At 40.5% G+C, this 26,544-nt stretch overlaps 1 protein-coding gene across 2 annotated transcripts; it reads left to right on the top strand.

Moving 5' to 3' along the window:
• Positions 1-665: 665 nt before the first annotated feature.
• ENO4 (enolase 4) lies at positions 666-26,163 on the top strand. Of its 2 annotated transcripts, XM_035138541.3 has the most exons (14): positions 666-1,228; positions 2,672-2,800; positions 3,739-3,929; positions 6,414-6,550; positions 10,267-10,436; positions 11,064-11,195; positions 14,303-14,368; positions 15,340-15,396; positions 17,301-17,468; positions 17,747-17,872; positions 20,998-21,187; positions 22,755-22,822; positions 23,826-23,943; positions 25,622-26,163. In XM_035138541.3, exons 1-14 carry the CDS (start codon positions 1,031-1,033, stop codon positions 25,732-25,734), a joined length of 1,863 nt encoding a protein of 620 aa, XP_034994432.2. In that variant the 5' UTR covers positions 666-1,030; the 3' UTR covers positions 25,735-26,163. The 2 variants fall into 2 exon arrangements, with proteins under 2 accessions (XP_034994432.2, XP_088526655.1); XM_088670529.1 differs by lacking the exons at positions 20,998-21,187; positions 22,755-22,822; positions 23,826-23,943; positions 25,622-26,163 and adding an exon at positions 19,269-19,626.
• Positions 26,164-26,544: the final 381 nt, after the last annotated feature.

The following is a 26,544-nucleotide window of genomic DNA, read 5'->3' as shown; positions in this document are numbered from 1 at the left end:
TGAAAGGAGCTCTGTAGCACACTTGTCCATGTTCCCCTTGAAAGGACACCAGGAAGCTCTCCCATATAATGTGCCCTTTGCTGGAAAAGATTTCAACAGGCAAAGACACATTTGTGTGGTGATAGCAGAATCAGCCAAAGAATGTCCAGAGCTGAGTGCAGAGTTCTTAACTGCCATTTTGCCTGCCACTCCCCCATCGCCCCCAAATCGAAGTGGGGCTCCATTGGTCCAGCAATGCCTGGCAGTGCGGTTTGGGGGCACTTCCTGATGATTTACCCATAGTGTGGAGTTGAAAGAAAAAACTCTGGCTGCTTCCTGCCTGAAATGAAAGGAGGAAGGTGTGGGCTGCAAGCACTGATGAAAGAAGGCACGAGTCCCAGACAAATAAGCACCAAGACAAGGGAGGGGAAACAGGGCTAAATAAGGGAAACAGGTGTTTTTGTTTTTTTTTAAGTTAGGAAAAACAGCACAGGGAGCAAACAAAGGGAAAGGCCACACACATACAGAAACAGAAGCAAAAACCAGCAGTTGAAAATTTGGTCAAAAGGCCACAGAATTGGTTAAGGAGGAAAAAAACCAAAATGCAATCACAAGCCTGAGCAGAACGACAGGACGGTATCTCTCTCTCTCTCGCTCACTCACACATGCGCACAGAGGCGTGTCCCAGGTGAAGACAGGGAACAGCCTGAGCTGACAAAGACTCGACGGCCCTCCCCACCCTTGGGCACCAGGTGGCGCTACAACCCGCCGTGTCCCGAGTTTATTCAATCTCCGGCGGAACCTAATCAGCCGGCGCAGCGCCCGATACTTTAACAGCGCTCAGCAGGAGCCTCTTCGTTGTCTGCCCTCAGAAATCGGGGCCGATGGACTCCGCTAAACTATTCGGCACAGGACCGAAGCCCGAAGGAAAGAACTTGAGAAGAAGGGGAAACGGAGAAAAGCGATCCCGCGAGAACACGGTAATCTCGGGGCTGGAGGCGCGCGTGCCCCGTCTCCTAGCAACGGAGCCCCGGCGCTTCTCCGGGAAGACATGGAGCATTGCGGGATCCGCGCTGCGGCGGGCGAGCAGCAGCAGCAGCCGCAGCAACAACAACCGCGACGGTTCACTATTACTGATCTCAAACACCAGGCTGCGGAGTATTACCGCAGCAACGAAGTGCCGCAGCGCCTGGAGGAGGTGCTCAACGCCATGTTCTACCAGCGCCCAGAGGACTTCTACGGGCACCTGGTAAGCAGGACCCCCGTGTAACGGTCCCCCGCGTGCGCATGCGCCTTTGGCCCAAAGCGGAGGCTGGGGCGAAGTATGCCTAGTGCGCACGCGCACGGGGGGTGGGGGGAGAGAGAGACGCCTTAGGCGTGGGACCGGCTGGGTGGGAGTGCAGAACTCCCAATGACCTTAATGCAGGTCGTGTGTTGCTCGTGTGTGCATCTGCATGGTAGCATTTTGGCCCTTTACAGGGCGAGCTTCTCCATGATATTTCCGAGGCAAGTCCCACTGAGTGTCCCCATTCAATCCAACGAGAGTTACTCCTAGCTAAGTGGGTATATGGTGGCTGCGGATTTACTGCTTAAGAAGTAAACAACAACCGAGAGCCTTGACAACACCTTAAACACCAACATATTTATTTCTGGGTTGAAATCTGCATCGTCAGATGTGAAGAGTGCACTCTGGTACATGAAAACCAGTGTTGTAATGAATTTGTTTGCAGAGCAATCCTGTGCAGATCAACGTAGAAGTAAATTGGGTGGGGAGTGGTTAGCATATGCTACTGTGCTGCCTAACCCTGAATTCTTGGCACGTAAAAGGCTTTGATTCTTACTAATGTACATAATTTTCTCTCAACTGGAAAAACAGAGAACCTGTTTCTAGCTTTTCTTATTCTGGCCTCTCAATGTGGATGACTGGCACTTAGTACAGTAAATGTCATGATCTGCCTTAGTTTCCCATTGTTAAAATGGTAATCTTATGACATAGTCTCAGTGTTGATTTGGATATTCATAAAACAAGGGTTACAATGCACCAAGCCCACTAGAAAATGTGATTTAAATGATTGGTAATAAAAGGGGATTAGAAAATGCGAACATATCTTTTTATGATACCGTATGTCATCGGAAGCAGAAATAATATTATATGTTATAGGAAGCTCACATTTGGGCAGGCTACCAAGACCTGCCAAAATTTGTGCACCTCTACCTCTGAAATTCAACCATCAGTACAAAACATCATAGTGCCTTTTGGAGTACTTCCTGTTCGATCATTTCTCCCGATTGCCAGGCAGCATGCCCTATACTAGCATGAGTCAGGGAAAATGCTGACCCCTGTATTGATTCCTGCTAGCTCAAAGGGCAGGCTAGCATCCTGCAGAATCAGTGTCAGTGGCACAATCCAAGAATTTATTGTGATCCATCCTTGACTTCATTGCAGATGAACTGGTATCATTACAGTTTACCATACTCCAGAATATTTAGTGAAAGCCACGAGGGCACCATTAGGATTTTTAAAAGAAAGCAGATAATATTGTTGGTAATACATATGATCCCAAGCCGTGGGTGCAGGAACTACTAAATGAGCAGTCAGGGAAAAGGTTTACTGCAGACAACTGTGTACTAGGAGAATAGAAATCTCATTTTAAATATATGGGAAATAATTGCTATACTTGTTATCTTCCAGGCAAACTACTTCTCTGAATTATCAAAGCCTCCAGTGATAACCAAATTAGCTGGGAAAAAGGTGCTTGATGGGATTGGTCGGCCAACATTAGAAGTGGAAGTGTCATGCCGAGTTAGGAACTGTGTCAAGGTATGAACTGTTACTTGCTTAATTCTCTGTTTGATCCAGAGATATCTGACTGCCAGACTGAGGGCTGCTTGAAGCCCTACAAATAATATTGTCCGTGAGCTTATATGGACACTGGTCAACCCCTGCCAATTTCTGTCTCAATATGATGAAACCAAAAGGCCCAAAGTTGGTTTGATGTTAAAATGTGTCAAGGCATTTAACATATCTAGGTGTTTTCCCTCTTAACTAGCCACTGTGTGCTATGTGTGTGTCAGGATTGGGACCATGGTGCTTGGAGAAGGGTTTCCAATACTTCTTTTTTTTCCTTGATGAAAATCTCCCCTCATGCTATTAATGTGAATAGAATCTAATGTGTCCTAGGGCTGGTATCAATTCTGGTGGAGTGTTTCTTCAGGACTACTGCATGGTAGAAAGTGGGAATGTCTCCCTTCCCAGTGCACCATGATCCTGAGTATAAAAAAAGTTTAGGGGCAAATTAGACATCATACTATCACCCTTTTGGGAGGTTGTGAACTCTCCTTCATTGAAGGTTTCTATGGATGCTTTAGTTGAGATTTCTGTATAGCAGGGGGTTGGACTAAATCACCCTTGGGGTCCCTTCCAACTCTACGATTTTCTAATAATATAACCTAGAGGCATTCACATTATTCAAAAGTTCATATAAAGTGTAGTTTACGTGGGCAAAGAAGCATATGAACTAAACAAGATTGAAATGAAAGGAGCTGTGAAGAATTCTACTCTAGCAGTAAAATTCTTTTAAATACCTTGGCAAAAGATTCGACGTATGTGGAGTTTATAACATTTGACAGTGAAAGTGATAACCCTCTCCTTACATAAAAAATAAAGCTTAAATAAGCCTTTAGCACAAAATGATTTCAATGTAGTGTTTATTATGTGAAATTTCAATGGTAAACCTATTTTAAAATTCTATGCTGCAGAGGATTTGTTCCAGCATGATCTCTTCTCATGCTGAAATTCTTGAAAATGCTTCACCAGAAGCAATTGATGCTGATGAAAGGGAAAGAGAGGAATCTATAAAGATAGCAATTGAATGGATAAATGAATCACTGAATGAAATGTTCGGAGGCCTTCAACCTACTGACCAGAATAAAGCTGATGAACTTCTAGGGTAAGTTTCACATATTTATTCTGCATGTTATATAGCAATTCTTTTCTTTTGAAAATCCATTATGTTGCACTTACAAGACTGTAATTCAGGCTGCAATTCTATACTTGAGAGTAAGCCCTTTTGGACTCAGTGGGACTAACTTTTGAGCAGACTTGTATTGGATTGTACTTGTACTTACCAGCATGTGGCATACTTGAGGATTTGAAATGGCTGTGCTTCAACCATAACAGTCTGGTGGTCTGGGGGCAGTTTATGATTGAGTTTAAGCTTAGTCTGTAAATAAAATTATCATCTACCTTGGGGGATACCAACATGGAACCCATGAAAAACTTTACTGTGTCAGAGCCTGCTGCCATTTTATTTTAAATAAAAAAGTAAGTCTCTAAGCCCTCCTAGAAAGTTAAGCAAAATGTGCAGGTACCCTTCTAAGCAACTTTAGTGAAATGATCACTCATGGGCTAAAACCACTGACAGATAGGAGTAAAATCAGAGCTGTGTTTGACACTAGGCAGTGGAAATCCCTTGGGTCCTAAAGAGTTGCTGTTTTCCCTTTTATGCACTTTATGTCGTTCTGCCTTATTTTCTAGTAGTCCTTGGAATATCCATAGTTTGCCCTTCCTTTTCACCTAGCAACCAGGATACATCTTCCCTGTGGTGGGTTTCTCTGAGATCACGTACTCCCTAGAAGTTATTTTCTGCAAATATAACTACACAGTAAGTGCGAGGGGGGGGAGGTGTTTAAAGACAACCCCCCCCCAGACAAATACAAAATACCCTCTCTATTTTTGTGTTATGCCATGCCTTCCATGACAGCCATTTCATGACACACCCAAAGGACTCATCGAAAATCGAATTTTGTCTTCTGGTCTAAAAAGGTTGATGGCCCTTGATCTATCTAATTCACCTGCTCAAAAGTCAGCAAACCTGGTTACAGCAAATGTTCATTCATTCAGAGGTGCAGTTTAGTTGCAAGAGTGATGGATGGCATGAAGATCAGGGCATAGGTGTAGGTTTGAACCAGTGGTGTGCGGTGGACTTTTTTTGTAGGGGACCAGTTAGGGCCAGAGGCACCAGCTTGTGAGGGTAATTAGGGGGTCCCTGTGCACGTGATGTTGCAATGTCACATACATGAGCATCGCGTCTCCCTCCCTAAGCCAGGCAGAAACTTCCTGGGCTTGGGGGAAGAGGTGCCAGGGGAACAATTCAGGTTCTAGCCTAAGTCCCCTTAGACCGCACGCCACTGCCAAAAAGAGCACACTTGCTTTAAACAACTACACCTGTTCCCTCTTTTGTAAGTTGGTGGAGGGATCTGAAGCAGGACCTCAAATGTTCAGCAGAATGTACAAGGGGCACATATCACAATGAACTGAGGACTGGAATACAGTAACATGCTCTACATGGGGCTCTACAGTAACATGCTCTACATGGGACTTTCCTTGGGCTTCCCTGGGAGCTACAGCTGGTGCAGAATGTTACAACTAGATTGTTGACTGGGGTACCCAGTCAACATCCTATTACTCATCTAGTGAAGGAGCTGCAGTGGCTGCCAATATACTCCCTGGCACAGTTCAAGGACCTGCTTTTAGCAGTTAAAGCCCCAAACAACTTGGGACCAGAATATCAAAGGGGCTGCCATGTCCACTATATATCTACCTCGCAGCTGCACTGCTGAGAGTACAATATACCCTACAGGTGCACGCAGCCTATACTGAAAACTGGGCTTTTAGTATTGCAACTCCAGCTCCACAGAATTAGTTACCCACCAAATTCAGGCAGGCACCTAACATGATGTTTAGGTACCTACTGAAAATATTTTTTGTCTGGGAAGGTTTCTCTGAGGCTTAACCCAGTCATTTACGGAAGATCGTCTTCATAGCTGTTGAAAGTGTTTCATTGTTTTTATGGTTTTACTGTTTTAGAGTTTGTTGAATTGGTTCTTGGAGCTTATGTTTCTGTGTTTTGTGTTGTTTTTTTACCATGTACACTGCTTCAGTGGCTTTAAGCTGTGACACGGTCTATAAATTCGCTTAATAAATAAACTGAGTGCAGAGACCAATATATAACCAGTGCAGATCTGATAGGACCTGAATTATATAAGCTTTGTCAGGTCCATTCCAGACAGTAATCTAACGGCAGCATTTTGGATTGGTTGTAGCTTTTGGACAATTTTCAAGGGTAGCCCATGTGCTTAAACACTGCTTAAACTGTGCTGGTGACTTGCTTCCACCAGTTATTGTCTGTGAAGTCTTGACTGGAGCCACTATGTATCTCTCAGCCAGATAAACAACATGATCATGGATAGGTTTAAATGCCAAATGGCGGTAAACTTTCAATGTAACTTTTATCAGAAATGTATTACTATTTATAGAAGTGAAGGTAACAAATATCAGTGTAACCTGTCACCCTACATTAGGCTTGCGTGTGTCAAGAAATTTCTTGAAGTACTAAATCAACCAGTGGTTACTGCACTTCCTTTTATTACAGTGAATATTTTACAAAGAAAGCAGAAGCAGATGAAGAAAGAAGGGAAGCTGAAAAGGAGAAAGAGAAAGAAAACCAGGAAGCAGAGGCTTCTGCAGCTGCTCTAGCTCCTCCTGGGAGAAAAAAGCCAAACAAACCAGGTTATAGAATGGACCTTGTATCTATAAAGTAGATACCCATTTGCTAAATGGAATGGGATGCTATCATGGCTCTCAGGCTTGTATCCAATGAAGCTGTCCCGTTCATACGACTTCTGGTTGTGTAATGTAACTTCCCCTCCATCTTCTCTTCCTACATGCCCCTTGCACACTCACTCAACACACCCAAATCTGCTCTGGAGGGTTGGCAGAACTCCCAGAACAGATTTGGGAGCCACCTGGGGAGGAGAGCATGGGGACGTTCTATTGTGCAAGTAGGAGTCCTTGCATGTACAGGTTGCCTCTCTGGGATAAAGCCCCACATTTACTTTCTAACCTAAGTTTGCGGAAGGGAAGGGTAGTTCAAAGCATGCTTCTGCTAGCTTTGTTTTGTTTTATCACATTTTTATGAAATGTTTTTGAAATGTTATTACCGGTAATGTTGCATTTTTATTGTTTTTGAGTAAGCCACAAGGGGTATAAAATGTTATAAATAAATAAATAAGTGATACTTTTGCACATAACACTTTATGCTTTCCTGGATTCTCCACCCTTCAACATGTTTTGTGTCCCCATATCAGTCTGCATACCGGACTTAATGATCCCAAGTAAAGTCATGGCAGCTGTAGATTGAGTTGTGGGTGTGTGGTACCAGGTGATTATCTGAATAGTAATTGCTTGCCTTTGTTGCTATGTGAGGCTTCAAAATGGGAATCACACAGGCAAAACAAGAGAAAAAGATTGGGAAACACTTGATCTGGATACCTAGCTCTCTTTTCTTGGACAATGCCTGATTGATAGATAGATAATCTTTATTGTCATTGCCCCCCTGCGGGAACAATGAAATTGCTCCGAGTATCAGATATGATCCCCAGACTGCGTTCTTTGTCTTGACACATGAATATGCACTCCATTGTCTCATGTTGATTTGGTTCATTTTATTAGGAATCAGATTAATAGAGGGACATGGAACAGCAAACCTGCTGTGAAGTTTATGTTGGTTTGATGTGATTTGGCAGGAAAACAGCACAATAGAAGGGTGCTGAGGGTGTTCCCTTGCCACACCTTTTGGTTTTAAACTGAACTTCTAGCTGATCTAGTTGCCAGCCAGGGCTATACCACTTGTTATCTGTAACGTTGAGTAACGTTTCATTAATGGAAACAACATCCAGATCATATTGACCCTTGAGAGCAAGAGTCTTAAGGATGTGACACCCATTGACTCTGTTTAACTTGAGGGAAATGTGTCGAGTGTTTCTCCTCTTTGCATAATTGCAGTGACCTGTTCATGATAAAAAGAAAGTGTTCTTATTCGTATACTCTTTACCATTTCGTATCTTTCATGATTGCCGCAGTGCTTTTTTGTCTTGACAGTACTCACCAGTATGGAGTACCATCATCCCTTTTGTAGCAGCTCATGACAGCCATTTTATGCCAGCACCCATGGCATTTTTATGAAGATTATGAGATTTTGTACCAAAAACACTGCTCAGAGTTAAATTTGTTTAAAAGTAGTACTGTAGCAGAGTTTGTATTGCTGCATTTGCCTCACTGATAATTTTAATTGCCATTCTTGATTTCTTAGCAATAATAACAAAATCATTTTTACTTTTCTGGGAGAAAATATTTAATTACTGGAATTTCAGCAGTCTTAATAGAAGCCATTATAGGGATGTTGAACCTCCCAAGATTTTGCCATTTTATGGAGAATAAAGGTGATTTTTGAGAAACTTTGGAGAACAGCCTGTTGCTTCATGCCTGACACCTCACTCATAATGCACTCATTCCTGTGCATTCCAGACCTAAGGAAGATCAAATATATGATGTGCTTCAAATTAAAGAACACTCTAGTTGGGTGTCTGCATAGAGTTCCATAGTTGCACTTGACAGCTTTCATGTTCTGCTTTTCGAAAGTTCTGTTAAGTGCTTGGATTAAAAGGTCAGGTTTTCAAAGGCACTCAGCACCCACAACTAGTGCTGGATTTTCAAAAGATGCCAGCTCCTATTTTAGAGTGAAAGCAAGTCATTGGATGATAAGAATTTGAGGACTTGAGGACATGAATGTCACAGTGGGAGTTTATGGTTGCTAAGCTCTATGCTTCAGAAATCCAGCCATTATTAAGGTGTCCAAGTGAGCGCCAAGTAATTTTCAAAATCTACTCTAGATTCTTAAGTTTTGTGCATATAAAACACTCTTTGGAAAGTCTGGATCTAGGGGTGCTAGAAGATGAAGGGCATAATAATAGTAATAAGCAATTGGAGAGAAAAGGAAATAAAAGAAGAGTTCTATCTGAGACTGAAACAAGCCTTCATTGAAGAGGTCAAAATATCATATTATTATGTCTAAGAACAGATGTGATTTAAGCCTAAAGGTTAGGTATGACAGCATGGGTTATAGCCTGCATCATGAGAGGGAAAGAAGGCAAGCCAGCCAGCCAAACCAGCCCCACCTTCCTCTCACCATTGCCACGGTGGATGACTTTTATTCTTCTCTGACTTCTCTGACTCCCTGATTAAACAACCACTTCAGCTTTCTGTTGGACCACTTTAAGCGGTCCAGCCTCCCGTCTAAATTGGGTAGAGTGGTATTTAATTAATTGGTTTATAAACTGCAGACATATACTAATTTGGGAAGGACTGGGAGAAAAGTTTTTGACATGACAACATGGAGGCTTGTTTCACATCTATGGAAGATGAATTCCAGACAACTGGTGCCACAGTTCTAAGAGCATGTGTCTAAGTCACAGCATGCTTTACATGCTTTGCTATAAACATCAACAGATCTCCATTCCCAGATCTAAGTGACCAGCATGGGATGTAGGGGGGAGAGGTGGCTTCTCAGATGCAGAACTGTACAGGCAATTCCCGTTTCCACAGGTGTTGGATTCTGTGCTAAAGTGCATGCCTGCAGAGCACACATAAGCCTGCCCCATTCCGCCCCCATTCCTCCCTCTTCTGGGTGTAAATGACCCATGCGACGGCAGTTGCATGCAAATTGGACATGTGTAAATGGTCGCCACCTGTATAGGACTTCTTATACCAGTAACAAAGTCTTTAAACTAGCTTGGTAGCAAATTGGCAGGGTTGAGTTGAATAACAGGGTCTCAGACCAATTCCCTGCTCCCCAATAAGCTATGCTTTTATTTAAGGCTACAGTAAGGCATCAAGTTAAACACTTTTGGGGGAAATTATTTTAGAAAAAAGTTGGCTTTACAGTTTAATTCAAGCCTTTTCTTTCTTGCAGCTCTTCAACTTTTATATGGAATATTTTAACTACCCCCTCCCATTTTATCAATTGAGGACAAGAGTCTTGGTTAGGTTTCTGTTTCTCCTTAATTACCAGGTTCTCGTGCAAAACTTCCTGAACAAGTATCCCTTGCATGCTTCACCTTCCTGCAATGTTTTACCCCTATATACATGAGTTTTCAACATAAAAGGCAACCATTTTACAGCCTAGTCACAAACAAAAAGTCCTATTCCATCACAACAGGAGATTAGTGTTAGAAAGTTCATCAGAAGAAGTGTCTTAATATAAGGGGTTAAGTTGGCAGTCCTCAAAACACCTATCTCTGGAGCAGTCTCCTTGACTCCAATAGAATTGATCTAGAAGAAGTCCAGATTCTTTCTTTGTTTTAATTGACTTCATAGCCATATTTTACTTACCCTGTGATGTTGATATTGTCAATAGAAAACTATAAACATGTTTTTCTTTTTCTCAGGAAAGAAGGTTTCTGTGATGGAGAAGCCAATCCCTCCTGCAGAACCTGCGGAACCTGTAGTTATGGGTAGCATGGCTATTGGGTGTACATCTCTTGCTTTTGCAAAGACTGCTGCGACTCTTCGTGACATGCCTTTGTACTTACATATCGCTTTGCTGAAATATGATCAGGTACTTGTGTGGATTTTAGCATCCAGAATTCTCTCTCAAGATAGGAATAAGAAGTAATCCAGATATACGTGCAGCCTAAGTTCTGCGGAACCTTTTGCTCAATGTTGATGGGGCTTGTATCGCAACCACATTCTAGTACATTTATTACACAAGTATGGCTTAGCTCTGTGCTCTTTCTGCCACCAGAATCCATAGGATTGGCCATAATGAAATTGGCAGATATCTCTGTGCTAGAGCCAGTGCTTAATCCTCGCCTGGTGTATTGCTGTGCAAATTTGTGCCTTGGTCACTAACATGCAAGTGTCACGTTTTGTGACATAGCAATTAATTCCTTTAGTTTTAATTCTAAGGCATCCAGGTAGTTGATGTTGCCCCATGCTTACTGTGCTTACTTAATTTAATGGGGTATGTGCTGTTGACCAGCAATTAAGCCTCCCAGAGAACTGCATGGGATGGGATGGGATCTAAATGCTGAAAGTAAGTAAATAATATGGAGCAATCAAGCTGCGTCTACAGTTCCAGAAGTCCATAGTATTTGGGGGCATATGTACGGTAATCATTTTACTGTTCCAGTTAATTTGCAAAGTGAAGCCTAAAGAAGTTCCTGCATGACTTTTTCCACTTTAGGAATCGCCTAAAGAACTGGCTTTGCCACTTCCGATGGCAACAGTTTTGAGTTGTGGAAAATCATCACCTGGAAAACTGAATCTATTGAAAGAAGTGATGGTTATACCTCCACACTGGTTACCGGTTAAACAGGTACCATGTGCAACTGTTTTCCCTTTTGTTTATAATAAAACACAATATTGAAAAGCACTTGGCCATATTATAATCAACTTGTAAGAAGTAAATTGCGTTTTTATGACATAATCCAACTCCTCATTCTCTACGCTTATACCTGCTGTCTTCAATCGGAGTAATAGTGAACAGGGTGTAGGGTTGAAGCCTTACTGCCTCACTACTTGTTACATTCATGGCACATTACTAATGATGTGGGGTTAAAAGTATTAAATACCAGGCATTGGGTGGGTGGAGGGCATTGTTCTCAGGAATGAAGTATGTGGTTTCAGTCTACCCTCTCCAGTTGTGATAAAGGTGAAAATCGTCCACTCCATGTGGCAATTAGCATGAGGAAAAAGTCTCATTGGTGTCTCCTCTGTGCTTGGTGGTATTATTATTATTATTATTATTATTATTATTATTTATTATAAGATTGCTAAACACATCATTAATGTAACATGTTATTAGGTCCTTAAACATAACAAAAAATTTCTGAATAAATAAAAAATATTTGTCCAGTAGCACCTTAGAGACCAACAAAGTTTGTTCTGCGTATAAGCTTTCGTGTGCATGCACACTTAATGCACACGAAAGCTTATACGCAGAACAAACTTAGTTGGTCTCTAAGGTGCTACTGGAGAAATACTTTTTTATTTATTTCGACTGCGTCAGACCAACAAGGGTACCTACCTGAATCTAAAACATTTCTGAGTTGGTTATAAGTATATGGAGGAAACATGCATATGGAAGTGTGTAATACATGGCTGTGCTTTTAATGCACAAGACCCATTCATTTATATCTGGGAAGTTGCCCGTGGATGTGTCTCTTGTGAGTAATATTGATAAAGGAAAGATATAGCAGAGTTCTGTGTTATAGTAGGCATTTCATTTTCACAAAATGAGACATCACATTCATATATAGAACGAATGAGTTATTCTCCGGAAAGGTCATTATTATATCTTCAAATACATTGAAGATAAGTTTTGAAATTTCACTGTCATAGATGAATGTTTTTGTCAAATTGCCTTCCCAGGAAAATTTTGTTCAATACCCACCCCACTCCCCTCAGATTAAGGATGTATAATGGTACACTCATGGAACAACTGAGAGCAATGAAGTGGGCGAGATGGGAAAGAAATTTAATTAGATATGGTAATCTTCTTTTGAATCAGGTGGGAATTGGCATAGATCCCCAATTACCAGTTCCTAAATGAAAAAAAAAATGGTTAAAGCAAACGTTTCATTCTATTGCACAACATCATGTGTGTGAACAAAATTAACTCAGGTATAATTTTTTAATTGCATGTTGGCACAGCTGATTATAATCTTGTATCCTCTTCAAAGGCCAAGGCACAACTCAAGGCCTTGTGAACCACGCTGAGATCTTTTGATGAAGGGTGGTATATAAATCTAATAAATAATAATAATAATAATAAATAATAATAATAATAATAAATAAGTGAAAGGCAAAACCATTTTTTCAAGGAGATGGAGCTTGAATGATAATACCTGAATAAAGCAGTAATGTTTCAGAAGTTATTAGGCGCCTGGCTAGTACTCTTCGCTGGTTGCGGTCCTGATACCCTGCCTACCATGCAAGGCATTCTTTATGCTCATACTTGCTTTCCCTCCTGCTAATACCTGGATTTACCTACTTGGCAGGATTAAAGATACTCTTAATCCCCTACAGAACATGGCCACTGGTGTTGCAGTTTCTCCAAAACTTCTCATGCAACTTGGAACATGTCTATTAAAGCGAATAGCTGCAGTTCAATGTACTAGTACTAGTACAATGCACTAATAACCAATCAGAAGGTCAGTGGTTCGAATCCCCGTGACGGCTCCCATTGCTCGGTCCCAGCTCCTGCCAACCTAGCAGTTCAAAACCACATCAAAGTGCAAGTAGATAAATAGGTTCCGCTCCGGCGGGAAGGTAAACGGCGTTTCTGTGCGCTGCTCTGGTTCACCAGAAGTGGCTTTGTCATTCTGGCCACATGACCCAGAAGCTGTACGCGGCTCCCTCGGCCAGTAAAGAGAGATGAGCACCGCAACCCCAGAGTCGTCTGCAACTGGACCTAATGGTCAGGGGTCCCTTTACCTTTACCTAGTAACTTTTGGAAAAGGTCACTTGTTTTCAGAATGTACTTGTTTTGAGCCTGGCTGCTTTGGGATGGGTGGCAGTTGCTGTCAGAGGAGGAGGAGAGTGCAAGCATGCCAACAGCATGGAGTGGACCAAGGAGGGTGATGCCGCCAGCTCCATTGCCTTTAGAGGCTATGGGAAGGGAGGCAGTTCCCCTGGCTCCCTGTCAAGCCCCATACAAACAGGGAAGGACTGCCTTAGCAATCAACCAGTCAGGAGGGGCGGTTGGACAGCTGGAGTCAGAGGGTCTGACCTCTGGCCTCTCACAGAGAACTCAGTGCTGTCTGCATCACTGGGAACAGGCCCATGCCCCATTTGGAGAAGTGTGTGCCACTAGTCTCATTGGGAAAGAGGCTTGTGGGCAAGTGACCATGTCTAGCTTTTAGAAGCTGGTGGAGGGATGTGCCCATTTTTGTTTTTGTTTTAGATTTCTTAGCTTTCATTCGGTCATGAACTTTTAGGCTGTAAAGGTAAAGGGACCCCTGACCATTAGGTCCAGTCGTGACCGACTCTGGGGTTGCAGCGCTCATCTCGCTTTACTAGCCGAGGGAGCCGGCGTACAGCTTCCAGGTCCTGTGGCCAGCATGACTAAGCCGCTTCTGGCAAACCAGAGCAGCGCACGGAAATGCCGTTCATCTTCCTGCCGGAGAAGTACCTATTTATCTACTTGCACTTTGACGTGCTTTTGAACTGCTAGGTTGGCAGGAGCAGGGACCGAGCAACGGGAGGTCACCCCGTCGCGGGGATTCGAACCGCTGACCTTCTTATCGGCAAGCCCTAGGCTCTGTGGTTTAACCCACAGCGCCGCCCGCGTCGCTGATCTGTAGCTGTAGTAAAGCTTACTTACACACATACTGTCACTGAGTTTGGAATGGGAGCCAGTGCAATTACTTTTAATAGGAAAAAAAATGTGGTTCTGTGGGATTTTTTAATTTTATTTTTCAGGGTGTAGAAAGATGTGTGGATATTCAGAGAGAAGTAATGAAGTTGCTGAGTCAAACTACTAACATGGTGAGATAAGTTATAAATTAATCATTTTTTGATTTTCAGGAATGTGTGTGTGTGTTTATGATATGTGTGTGTTTGTGTTTGTGTGCATATATACCTTGCTTTACAAGAAGGTATACACAAGTCTGGTCTGTTGCCCTGGTTGACGAGTTAACTTTTCAAGTAAAAGCCACCAGAAGTAAATCAAACCCATTATCTTTTTATACAGTATGGGCAACCATTTATTTCATTTATGCACTAGGAAGACCAAACAAGAAAGCCACCTCAAACTCATGGGAACTTATGGGGAGACCCATTTAATTAGGAACTCAAGTTACTATTATGTCTGTTTTTCACATTTCTGTGCAGGTGCCAGGTTGTCTATTAAAATTTTCTCAATAGAATGAACGATTAGCTGCTTTTGTATTGGCTTATGGCTCACGTTTATTTATGGACACATATTTGTTACTTGCTGTGACAAATAAATAAAATTTCTAAAAGAAAAAAGCACACAAATGATTGCATTAAATTCCTTAAATTAATTGGAAGTGTCACAATATTCGAATACCGGTATATAAAATACTTAATACCCTAATTGGCCCATGTTATCAATGCAAGCTTGTTTGCTACACTGCTTTGTTACTGGAGTGGTAATGGAGAAATACACCAATAACATACAATATGTCATTTATATTTCATGTGCCTAAATTCTGAAAAAAGTCATTAATGTGCTTCATTTTATTTTCTGCAGATAATCTGTTCAAAATCAGGGAGGTTTATTCATAGTGAAGTTTTGGATATCTGTTGTCAGTTTGCAACAAATACATTGTGTTCCAAACTCTGTGTTTTCTACTACAGTATACCCAACCTTTATATTGGATAGTATATTTGAAGCAATTGCAGTATTTAAAAGATGGCTAATTTTTTTGGTTATTATTTTTCCTGAATATATAATGTTGGTGTTTCTAAACAATTTTTCAAAACCTTTGTAACAGCCTAGTTCTATGGGAGAAGGTAAAAAGACTGCACGGGATGCTGCAAAAAAAGCTCCGGTAAGAAAAAAATAACAATACAGTTTTAAACAAAACTTGCATAAAACAGTTGTTAGAATCATAAGGTGATAGGTTATTAGCAAGTGTGATGGTTCTTGATGTATTGAGACTTGTGTACCATTATTTGTTGGGAGGGATTTATATTATAATATATTGTGCATAGAACAGAAGATTGCTTTCCATCAATCAGCCTTTCTGACATAATTATATCAACCATTAGAAGCTCAGGTTTGTAGGAATTCCTGCTGCAATCCACACTGATTGAAGAAGGAAATGGAGGCACACACTGTCTCTTAAACCTGGAACCAATGTAACTCCTGTGATGATGGCAGCATAGTGCTCAAAGAAGCCATGCTGGTTTTGTCTCTAGTTCCTGTTGCTTAGATCTGTATCAGTCCACGGCCTGCGATTTCCTAGGTATTCTAGAGACTCAAAATGTGGTGCATCCACTGCCTATGAGCTAGGTTCAGTCATGCTCAAAAGCAGAATATGAAACAGTCCAGTAAGAGTTACTTATTATTGATAGCCAAATTGGAAGCCCAATTTGGTTAGGAATGATTTTTTTAAAAATTATTTATTATAAGAGCATTCCTAAAACAACCAATTCAATAAAAATATCAGTGATGCACACTACAATAATTAAAACATCATAACATTATAAAAAGCATAAAATGTAGAACATGTTTATTGTATTTTATTAATTAGACTGGGAGTTAACAATGCCCCATGAGGATGTATGTATGAACAAATATGGGTTATGTAGTTTGGATGGTGAGGAGCGGATGTTCTCCAGGATAGGGAGAGAAGAGCAGGTAAATTTAAGTGGAAATTTTACGTGTACAAATGCATTTAAAAAATGCTTTTTCTGTAATACTCTTTGATTTAATGTTTAATAAATGATTACATTAAATAGATATATTTTGTTTAAACCATTGCTAAAAACCATTTTGATAAGGTAAGAGAGGAAACTAAATAAATACTGTGTGAAAAATGTAGTGTGAAAAATAAGAATATACAGGATCATATTTAACATTGTATCCGCTCAGAGTTAGACCCACTGAAATGAATGAACATGACTAACTTAGCAGTAATAATTTCAGTGGGTCTACTCCAAGTAGCAGTTACTTGCACATAACTGATAATCACATAGACTTTTCTTACAAACCACTGATTTAGTAGGATTGGGGGATGAGACAAATAAGCATGCATATAATTGCAGCCTTTTGGGTTGATATGCTACATTGTTTGCATTCTAGGGCCAAGATGGCATCTGTTTCTGTTGTCATTGCCACAAATTGCCCACTTTTAAATTGACTTCAGTGGAAGAGTTCGGCGCATGGTTAAATCTCTCCCACTGAATCAGATTAATTAAGCTTCATTTTAAGTGAATCATGTCCATTATTTTTGTTTCATATTTTATTAAACTTCATAGGAATACTGCATCATTTGGAAGCAGTAGAATTGTTTCATCCTGTTTCTTTTGTTTAATTGCCTAAGGACTACAATATATTTCTATTTTCTCCCTTTCAAACTTTGTGGAAGTATGTCAAATCTGAATGTATGAAACAGCATGCTTGAAAATAGTATTCTTATCTCTATGTATCATCTGTTCATAGAAACTGGGAACATTAGCCAAGCCGTCTGCAAGAGGCTGGTTACCTTCATGTAGATGCTGATAATTTATATATAGCTGATGCACATCCAAAATAATAATCCAATCATAAACCGAATTATAAAATACTGGTAGCTATACAGGGAGAGAATATCCTATCTGGCTAGGTTGTAGGACAGTATGGTACCTATATAATGCAGCAGGGGATGGGCTTGGGGGTCTTATTTGGAGATTGGTAGAACACTTCTTGACTATATGAAATTAATACCAGTGTTTTTAAATTCATTTACAGTCTCCTGTTCTTAAAAAGATGTCTCACTTGGGCTGCCTGGTAACAGGGTTTGAAAGTCTTGAACAACCTCTGGCTTTGATCCAGTCTGCTTGTACACACCTTTCCTTGGAACTAGGAATAGATGTATACTTGGGAATAAATTGTGCTGCTCATGAACTAATCGACTGTGTAAGCATTAATTTTTTGTGTCTTTTTTTTCAACATTCTTTTGTCTTTTTCAGTATCTCTTCCTCTCTCCCCAAAAGGGATCCATCAAGGGGATGGGCTCTGTAAAGGGAAGGAAGTCTATCAACAGACTTCATTCATGCAAAAGGCCAATGGCTCCTTTGTGGCACCTCAGTGTTTCTAATTATCGTACTTTAGTCCTATCATTATCTATTAAAAAGAAAAGTGAGCAGCTTCAACTCTGATAGTGATTTTTACCTTTCCGTATTTTTTAATTTTAGTCCAAGGGAAAATATGAAGTGATACTTGGAACGCTCAAGAGCCCTGATGAAATGGTGGATGTGTATGTGGACCTAATTCGTAAATTCCCAGCTATTATGACATTAATAGATCCACTGAGGAAAGAGGTAGGAGCTTTCTCTCTCTTTGTTTTGGTATTTTTATCACTGTCCTCGAGGAGAACCCAACAATAAAAGAAACACATAAAACGTGCTTAAACTTTGGGAGGGGTACATTTTATAGAAAAGAGGAAGTCATAGAGGAAAGAAAATTTCACTGAGCTTCATTCCTCAGCATTGTGGCCCTGACCCAATTAAAGTCAGACACACTTCAGTCCTACTAAAATCAGCGTGACAGGATTTTGACTAAGATGACAATCCTGTATCGGGATATGTCTGAGTAGACAAGAATAGGATTTTGTTGTAACCTAAGCTCCATTATAATGCTTAATTCCCATTGATATCAAACTTTAGATGGCTGAGGGCCTGTTTGTATGAAATGTATGAGATGCATGCATCATATTAAACCTTCGTTTTCAGAGAAGGATTGCAAAATACAGCAGCACAGTTAACTAGGACAATAATATTTGCTACATTTCTGTGTTCAACTATTTGATATTTTAACTCTATATATTGTTGACTTGTGTTTTGTTGTGAACTACCTTAGAAGGATTTGTATCCTGAAAAGAGGGCTATAAGTGACTATAATAAATAAATACATAAAGTAAAAATCAGTGGCAATGCAATTACCTTCAATTAAGTCTATCTCAGTAGACTTAGGACATTTAATAGATATATGCTTATAGATAAAAGTCTTGTTCTCTACCAACTGAGCTATCCCAGGTCACATGACAACATAGATTGCCATCAGAGCTCAAATGGCCAAAAAATAGGAAAGCAGTTTAGAGCAGGCATGCCCAAACTGCGGCCCTCCAGATGTTTCGGCCTACAACTCCCATGATCCCTAGCTAACAGGACCAGTGGTCGGGGATGATGGGAATTGTAGTCCAAAACATCTGGAGGGCCGAAGTTTGGGGATGCCTGGTTTAGAGCCTCACAGTTTTAAAGTTGTGATATTAACTTAAAGTCAACATTTGTCATCTATTGTTGGAAAGTTATAGTAGTTTCATTCTAGATATCTGCTAGTTCTGTATGCAAATTGAAATTGAAAAGTTGACCATGCACTTGTACCATTGTAGGAGCTAAAGTGAGTGTATTTTTAGTGTATTTATGAGGGAGAGGAAACCATCAGAAACACATGCTGCAGTGCCTACATGTTTTCTGCAGTCTCTCCACACTCCTGAGAAAGGCTGTGTGCTCTGGGGCTTTCCTCTTCCTACTGTGAGGCTGGTAGAAGTGAGTAAGGAGAAAAGAGAAATAAACTTGGACATCCTTGAGCCTCGATTGGACTGTCAGACAGTCTAGTTAGTTGCCAGCTAACTGCTATAAAACAGGATAAATGCTTTCATATCTGAGCAAGACTGAACTCCCAAATATAACTGCCTCCTGTCCCCTCTTATTGCAGGCCATTAAAATCCAGACAAAACTAAGAGGTCTTACAATAGTTCTGGGAAGACAATCAGGCTGTGATTTTGGCAAGTCTCCAAAAGGAGAGAATTCTGTAATTGTGGAGCCACCATTGTACATGCCCATGGCATACAGATTGTATACTGAGAAAATGTTTTGTCAGTCTTTCTCAGAAATCATAGTGGAGACATACGAGAGAGGATGGAAATACATATCTTGCTGCTTTAGAATTAATTACTGGCAAAATATTGGTAAAATATACAAGTTTCTGTTGTAGAGGTATGGATAAGGAAATGTTGGCAGACAAGGCATGATGGATAACATTGATTTCTTTTAGACCTAAATGAGGCAGGAAAATTCACTATTGATTTTTTAAAAAACCAGCCTTCTGTTGCAAACTGTAATAGGAAGAAAACTGATACACATAAATATAAACACATTTATTTATTTTTTAAAAAGAGAAAGTGTTGTGAAGTTCATTGGGGGGAAATGTGAAACAGGAAACATTACATATGGTTAAATATATAACTATTGATTCTGCTTTACTGTTACCATATAAAATGCATTGTTTTACAATAAATTGTTCTCTTTTGTGTATAAAAAATGTAACAAGAACAAATTTTAATATAGGGAAGATGGCAGGGTTTTTCTTGGTATTAGGAACAAAGATGACTATTGCTTTACTGCAATCATCTGTTTACTTGATGCCTCTCTGGGTATTTAAAAGGAAAGGAAATAAATAGCACAATATAGTCCTGTGAGGTTCCAGTACCACAAAGAATGTTGATGGCTTAGAGATAAACTATCTTTATCTGAAGAGGGAATTCAGAGTTTACATTGCATGCCAAAGCCTGCCTTTGCTGCTACCTTTGTTGGATGGGAACACGCTGTTGCTCAGTAATAGCTATGCTAAAGTCCATAGGCAGCTTCCCATACACCTTCCAGCCAAGTGGGAAAGGGAAAAGAAAAGGTCCAAAGCAGACCAACAAAATTCAGTGGTTTATATGCACAGCACACATACACACACTTTTCATCCTCAGACCTGCAAGAAACATCACAGTTCAAGGATACATTTCAGCAAAACAAGATCCCTCAAGGGCACAGAGCAGAGCCAGTGGGGGGCAGGGTATGGCCTGTCAAGAGGGCGTGTGACTTTTGGAGAACCCTCACATCCTACCTTACTGTATAGCAATCAAATATATGGCGGTGGTTATAATTATTTAATTCACGAATTGTTTCCCAAAGTGATTTGCAATATAATAAAAACATAGAGAAAACAGTTACATGTGTAAAATCATGTTTATGATACCGAGTACATATATTTATAGTTTAAAACAAAAACAGCACATACATAGACTTGACTCAAACCCATTACCAACTGGGATAAATATCTCGGTTTAGAAGGGTTGGCCATTCACCAATTGGCTGGCGCTGATGGGAATTGAACTCCAGCAACATCTGGAGGGTGCCATGTTGGCTGTCCCAGCTATACAAAGTAGCGAGGGAAGAGTGGGAACCAAAAAATGCACACTTTGGGTTCCTATTCCAAGCAGGTTAGAGCCTTAGACAGAAGCACTTCTGTAGGATTGCAGGTATTAGTTGTGGGGCCCCATTTGTCTTCTCTAAAACAGCACATACTGAAGTTTATACTGAAAATACAGAGTATCCATCTGGTTTCTGGCATTAACTTCTGAATTTTTTAATCCCTTATTTTGCTATTTGTATAGGACCGGCAGCAGTGGATCACATTACGCAACACGTTGGGATCTAAATGTTATATTTTTGCAGAAGAATTGTGCAAGAGTGTATCTAAACTTATGGAGAACCACGACATACCAAAATGCAGTGGTCTCGTCCTAAAATATACCAATGAAGCTAAAATTTCTGACCTCTGTAAAATAACTCGACATTTAGATGGTGAGGAGAGGAAAGAACGGAATTAAAATGAAGTACACACTATAGGTTTGCCTATACGATCTGTAAAAGGATGTAACATGTTATACTTACCGTATTTTTCGCTCCATAGGATGCACCTGACCATAGGACGCACCTAGTTTTTAGAGTAGGAAAACAAGGGGGGGGGGAAATATTTTGCTTTCTTGAATTGTCCTAGGCATAGCAGCCAACTCCTAGAGGCCTAGGTGCCTTTGCCCCCCCCCCTAAATATTTGAGGAAGCTTCTTTTGCAAAGGGGGAAAGCTCCATTTTTTGGGGGATCAGCTCAAAGTTGTGCAGCTTTGTTTGCAATGGGAAAAGCCGCGTTTTTTATGGCGGGGGGTCAGCTCACAATGCATCTTTTTTGCAAAGGGGGAAAGCTCCATTTTTGAGGATCAGCTCAAAGTTGTTGAGCTTACCTTGCAAAGGGAAAAAACCCTGTTTTTATGGGGTTCAACTCACAGTTCTTCAGCTTCTCTAGGAAAGGGATCCATTTCTACTGTTTCCAGACAGATAATCTAATCAGCCAGTCACATGTCGCTGGGGAAACAAGCAGACTCTCTCTGCAAACAACAGTTGAGGTCTGGGCAAGGGGCCTGTGCGGGGCTGGGAAGGGAACTAGCGTCTCTTATCTCCCTCCCCGATCTCTTGCAATCAGCTGCTGAGCGGCTCCTTTCAACACTCTCTTCCCCTCTTGTTAGCCTTTAGCTCTTTCTTAAAAAAAGAAAAGAAAAGCACGATATGCCTTTAGCCCCTGGGCAATTCGGCACCAGGGAACATGCATTCGCTCCATAAGATGCACAGACATTTCCTCTTACTTTTTACGAGGAAAAAAGTGTGTCTTATGGAGTAAAAAATACGGTAAATACAGTAATTGACAGTGTTAGAATTGCTTATTAGACAAAATTGGCTCTCATCATGGCACAACAATAGAGTTGTGGGTTCATGTTCAAAATATATTAAATGAATTCTTAGAATACAGTTCAGCTCAAAGTGCTGTATAGAGCCAGGGTAACAGGGCGTATCTCTCATACAAAGCGTTTCTGTTGTATATTTCTATGGACATTTTACAAGTTTTCAAAATGTAACAAAGCTGCTGAAATAAATGAACTCTAAGCTTCAGAATTGAATTTATACTACTAGAGAAATGGTTTCCCCCTTCTTTAATCTGCAGCTATATTTTGTATAAGTTTAGATTAAATTAAATGCCTCAGTGCCTCACTTTTGCCTTGAATATGCTACCAAAATGATATGTTCAGTCATTAGTAGTCATAGAAAGTCACAGAGCAAGTATTTAAGCTGTTATACAGAATGCCCACAATCCAACACTGAGTTAAATGAGTCCTAGCCCCTTTAAATAAGTGAGCTTAAGTTCTCAAACCTCAATTGGATCATAGACAATGGATTTAACAGAACAAGAGAAGACATAGAAAAAACAAAACAAGAAAAAACTATTGTAATAGCCAAAGGCAAACAATGGAAAACAGCTAGTATTTTGGCCGGATAGAGAAATTAAGACCAAAAGCACTTTTCATTTCCATCCTATACAGGTCGAAAGCGCATTTCCATTTTAGGCAGTCCAGATGGAGAGACTTCTGATGACAGTCTTGTAGACCTGGCAAGTAAAGTAGCGAAAGCTGTTCAATTGCTCAAATACTGCTTTTTATCTTGATGTGGCCCATAGTAGAAATGTTGTCTGTAGTTGAAACACAGGTAACCTTTTAGAAAATTGGCTTTTTTGAGAGAGTCGCCTTTTAAAGAGAGTTAATCTTTGAACTGTAAGCGGGGGAAGATGCACAACAGTGGGCAATGGTAGCACTGTGAAAATATGTATTGTCTCTTGCTGACATTTTAAGGAAAAGTTAAGCAAATTATTCAAAACATAGAGCACTGCCAGTATTTCTTGAATAACAGGTCTTAATGGACTCAGGCTAGTCTCTTTGTGTTAAAGCATAATTGCATAGAGGATGTCACTAAAAATTGGCCACTTATTTAAAATTAATGTGTGAATTTTAGTCCAATCACCCTACCCTGCCTCCTGCTGTCTTCTGAGCTTCCAATTCCCTTCCTTTCAGCACTATACTGTTTTCCTGACTCTCAGCTCAATGTGGTTTCCCTTTCCCCTTCTCTGGCTTGGATAGCTTTCTCCCTACCTATCCCACCAATGCTAGAGCTTGCATGAAATTCCCTCCTAGCAGCGTTTTTCCTTTGAGTCATTGTAGCCAAGGTATTTGTTAAAATGCCATGCCTGACATTTCTTCTTACTCTTTGACCTTAACAGCAGTCCAGTCAATGGCCTGTTTACACGAAGGTCATGGAGTTCACATGACGGAAGCAAAAAATTAACCAGAAGCCAAATTTTAGCACAGTATTACAAAGCAAAGGACAGTTTCAGTACACACACACTGTCCTGTGGAATAAATGCTCCGGCTATGCATTTGGCAGTGTTACAAACACAAGCATAAATGCTGAATTGTAGGCCTCCACATAGAGATGAGAAATATGAATGTTACATAATTGAAGTTTGCTTCTAAGTCACCCAAGTTATGTAAATAGCAGGAAACGGGATTCATTTCCCCCCTCAACACTGGAGGTTTAAAATGCTTTTGTTTTTGTTTAAGGCTGTTGGACTGAGAACTAAGTTCATCAAGTTGGGAGGTCTTTCACGTGGTGAGAGGGTGGCCAAATACAACCGTCTTCTTGCAATAGAGGAAGAACTTGGCAAGAATGGAAGACTTGGTAAAAAAAAACCCCAACCCTCTTTCTTACATTGTTTTCGGTGTTTAATGAATAAGAATACAAAGATTGGAAAAGGAGTGATTGGAAACACTCTGCAGGAGGGAAGGAGAATCAAAAGACTATAAATAAGCACTTGCAGAAAACAGGATGACGTTTGCCACAAAGTACATTGCCCTTATAATGAGTTGTCTGTTTACCTGAATGTGAAAATAAGACATCCTTTAGGCACAGCCTACAACAAACTTTTCATGAGCAGAACTAATTGGTTGGAATCTTCAAGGCCAATGGAGAACATTTATAATGTTGTTGGGTTTTTTTGTTCACACAGAATTTTAGCTGGAGGCAGGCATGTTGCAGATGATGCTTTGAAACTTGTTCTGTAGCATTCCATATAAAGATGCAGAAATATAGTGCTGGGAAATGCTATATGCCAACTGCATATTGAATATCGGATGTAGTAGCAGTCCTGGTAAGGGACCTGCTTTGTGATCGGTCAGAGGCTTTGCACTCAGAGGTTCCAGGTTCAATCTGTGGCACGTCTGACTAAAAGGAGTTAGCAAGTAACGTGAAAGGTCTTTTCCTGAGACCCTGGAAAGAGCAGTTGCATGGACAAATGATCGGGCATGGTGTAGGACAGCTTCCTATGTTCCAGTTCATTCTGCCAGTGGGATCAACCCAAATGAAAAAAGTATTTCCTTTTATATTTCCCATGGCATGTCATTGGAACTTTACATTTGTCAGCTGTTCCATAGGCTGTGCAAAATCTATGGGAACAATCCTTCCCTATGCTGGATCCCGAAATGGCATAGCAGAGGCCTGGTATCCCTGCTTTCTTCCTTGGTGCGTACACACAGATGCAGGCACTGTGCCAAGCCATTACAGGGAATGAGTGTATGTGCCCATACCGTGTTTCTCCGAAAATAAGCCATACCCCCAAAATAGGCCATACCCCGAAAATAAGCCATACCCCGAAAATAAGCCATAGTGATAGGCAGTTTAACCTTGTAGGTTAAACTGTACCATACTTAATAATTTTTTAAAAAGACATCCCCTGAAAATAAGCCACCGTGTATTTTTTTGAGGAAAAATAAATATAAGACGGTGTCTTATTTTTGGAGAAACACAGTAACTCCATAGCCCCTCTCGTAAGCTAAGGAGCATGAGTTTGAAGCTCACATTCCTTCAGCAGAGTGAGGACTGGATTAATATACGAGGAATACATAGGCTTCCCATCTCCTAGATTGACCTGAAACAACTTGGATGTGGCCTGTTTAAGTACACGGATGTTGTGCCTGCTCAGCAAAGAACTATGCCCTCTGATGCTTAAATATATGTTAAAATACAAGAACAAATTGCAGCTGCTGTATTCACAGATGTAGTAGAATAGAATTGTTTACGAATGAAATAACAGTCCATACTTCTACAGAGTCGGTGTAGTGTTATTTGCTAGGAGTGTGAGCTGTGAGGCAAGGCTTGGCTTTACACTGCACGTGACTTTACAGTGCAATTCTACAACTGTACTCCTAGTTAGGTATGTCTAGGATCCCAGCCATACCAGTTTAAACTCCATAGTTACAAGCCTGTTAAGTTGAGCACTTTTAAATCACATTGCTTTTGCTGAAAGACTTTTGTAAATATGTGCTTTTTTAAAAAAAAATACTCAAATATTCCATTTCAGGTGAAAGAGAGGATCATGAATTTGTTGATTATACTGAAGAGGAGGAGGAAGAAGAGGAGGAAGAACTTGAGTCTACTGATATTACTGCAAGGACAGAGCACTCTGCTACATAGTGATGTTTCAGACTTGGCATTTATTGGCCCAGAACTGACCCCTGAATTCTTCATTTTGAGGCCAACAACATCTTCCCACAGGACTATCACAATGGGGCAACAGTTGGCACGACACAGTCACTCCTTTGGTTTTATTATCCTTTAAAATGTTTGTATTTCTGCTATCCATCCTTTAACTCAGCTTAATGGGAATTTATCATATGGAATAATAGTTGGTTTGTTCTATAAAGATATGGCAGCACTCTCTTTGAATCAGGGAAACAGTGTAGGGCAGAATATTCTACAAGGACCACAGAATCCATGAGTAATGCATGCTTTACTAATCTGTTATTCCATTTATGAATGTGTTTTTTAAATGCAGTGTTCACTTTGGAGTCCTTTTTTCCAAAGTAAGCACCATAATAATAAAATTTAAAATGTTTGTCATAATTTTGTTTTAAGACATTAATTTTCACACACAATTTTAAAAACCACTTTGCCAAGCTGATTTTCCTTTCCAATAACAGTGTCAGCAGTCAAAGTACAATTCAGGTTTATATATCTCTGAAGTAAAATTCTATGAAAGTTTCAATAGATCAGGGTTGATGAAATTCTCACTCAGAGCCAAATTTGGCCACCCAAGCTTCTTTATTTGGCCTTTGAGACTCTTTCCAGGCCACATCCCTCACCAGTTCTGCTCTGTGGTCTCCCTCAAGTGCTTTTGCCTGACTTGACTATATATGCTTGAATTATAATGCCTATTGTATGCCTGATGTGGCAGGAATATACCCTGCTGTACAAGGCAAAAGTCACATCCATTACTCTGCTCAT

This window comes from Zootoca vivipara, chromosome 5 (genome assembly GCF_965207765.1).
Source record: "Zootoca vivipara chromosome 5, rZooViv2.hap1.1, whole genome shotgun sequence".
Classification (NCBI taxonomy): domain Eukaryota; kingdom Metazoa; phylum Chordata; class Lepidosauria; order Squamata; family Lacertidae; genus Zootoca; species Zootoca vivipara.
This window is presented reverse-complemented; position numbering and strand designations above follow the sequence as displayed.

Bases quoted from the DNA above. Each gene is read 5' to 3' on its own strand.
- ENO4 (XM_035138541.3), top strand. From the start codon at position 1,031: ATGGAGCATTGCGGGATCCGCGCTGCGGCGGGCGAGCAGCAGCAGCAG. The intron at 21,188-22,754 runs GTGAGGAGAGGA...CATCCTATACAG, and splicing joins AATAACTCGACATTTAGATG to GTCGAAAGCGCATTTCCATT. The intron at 22,823-23,825 runs GCAAGTAAAGTA...TTTTTGTTTAAG, and splicing joins ATGACAGTCTTGTAGACCTG to GCTGTTGGACTGAGAACTAA.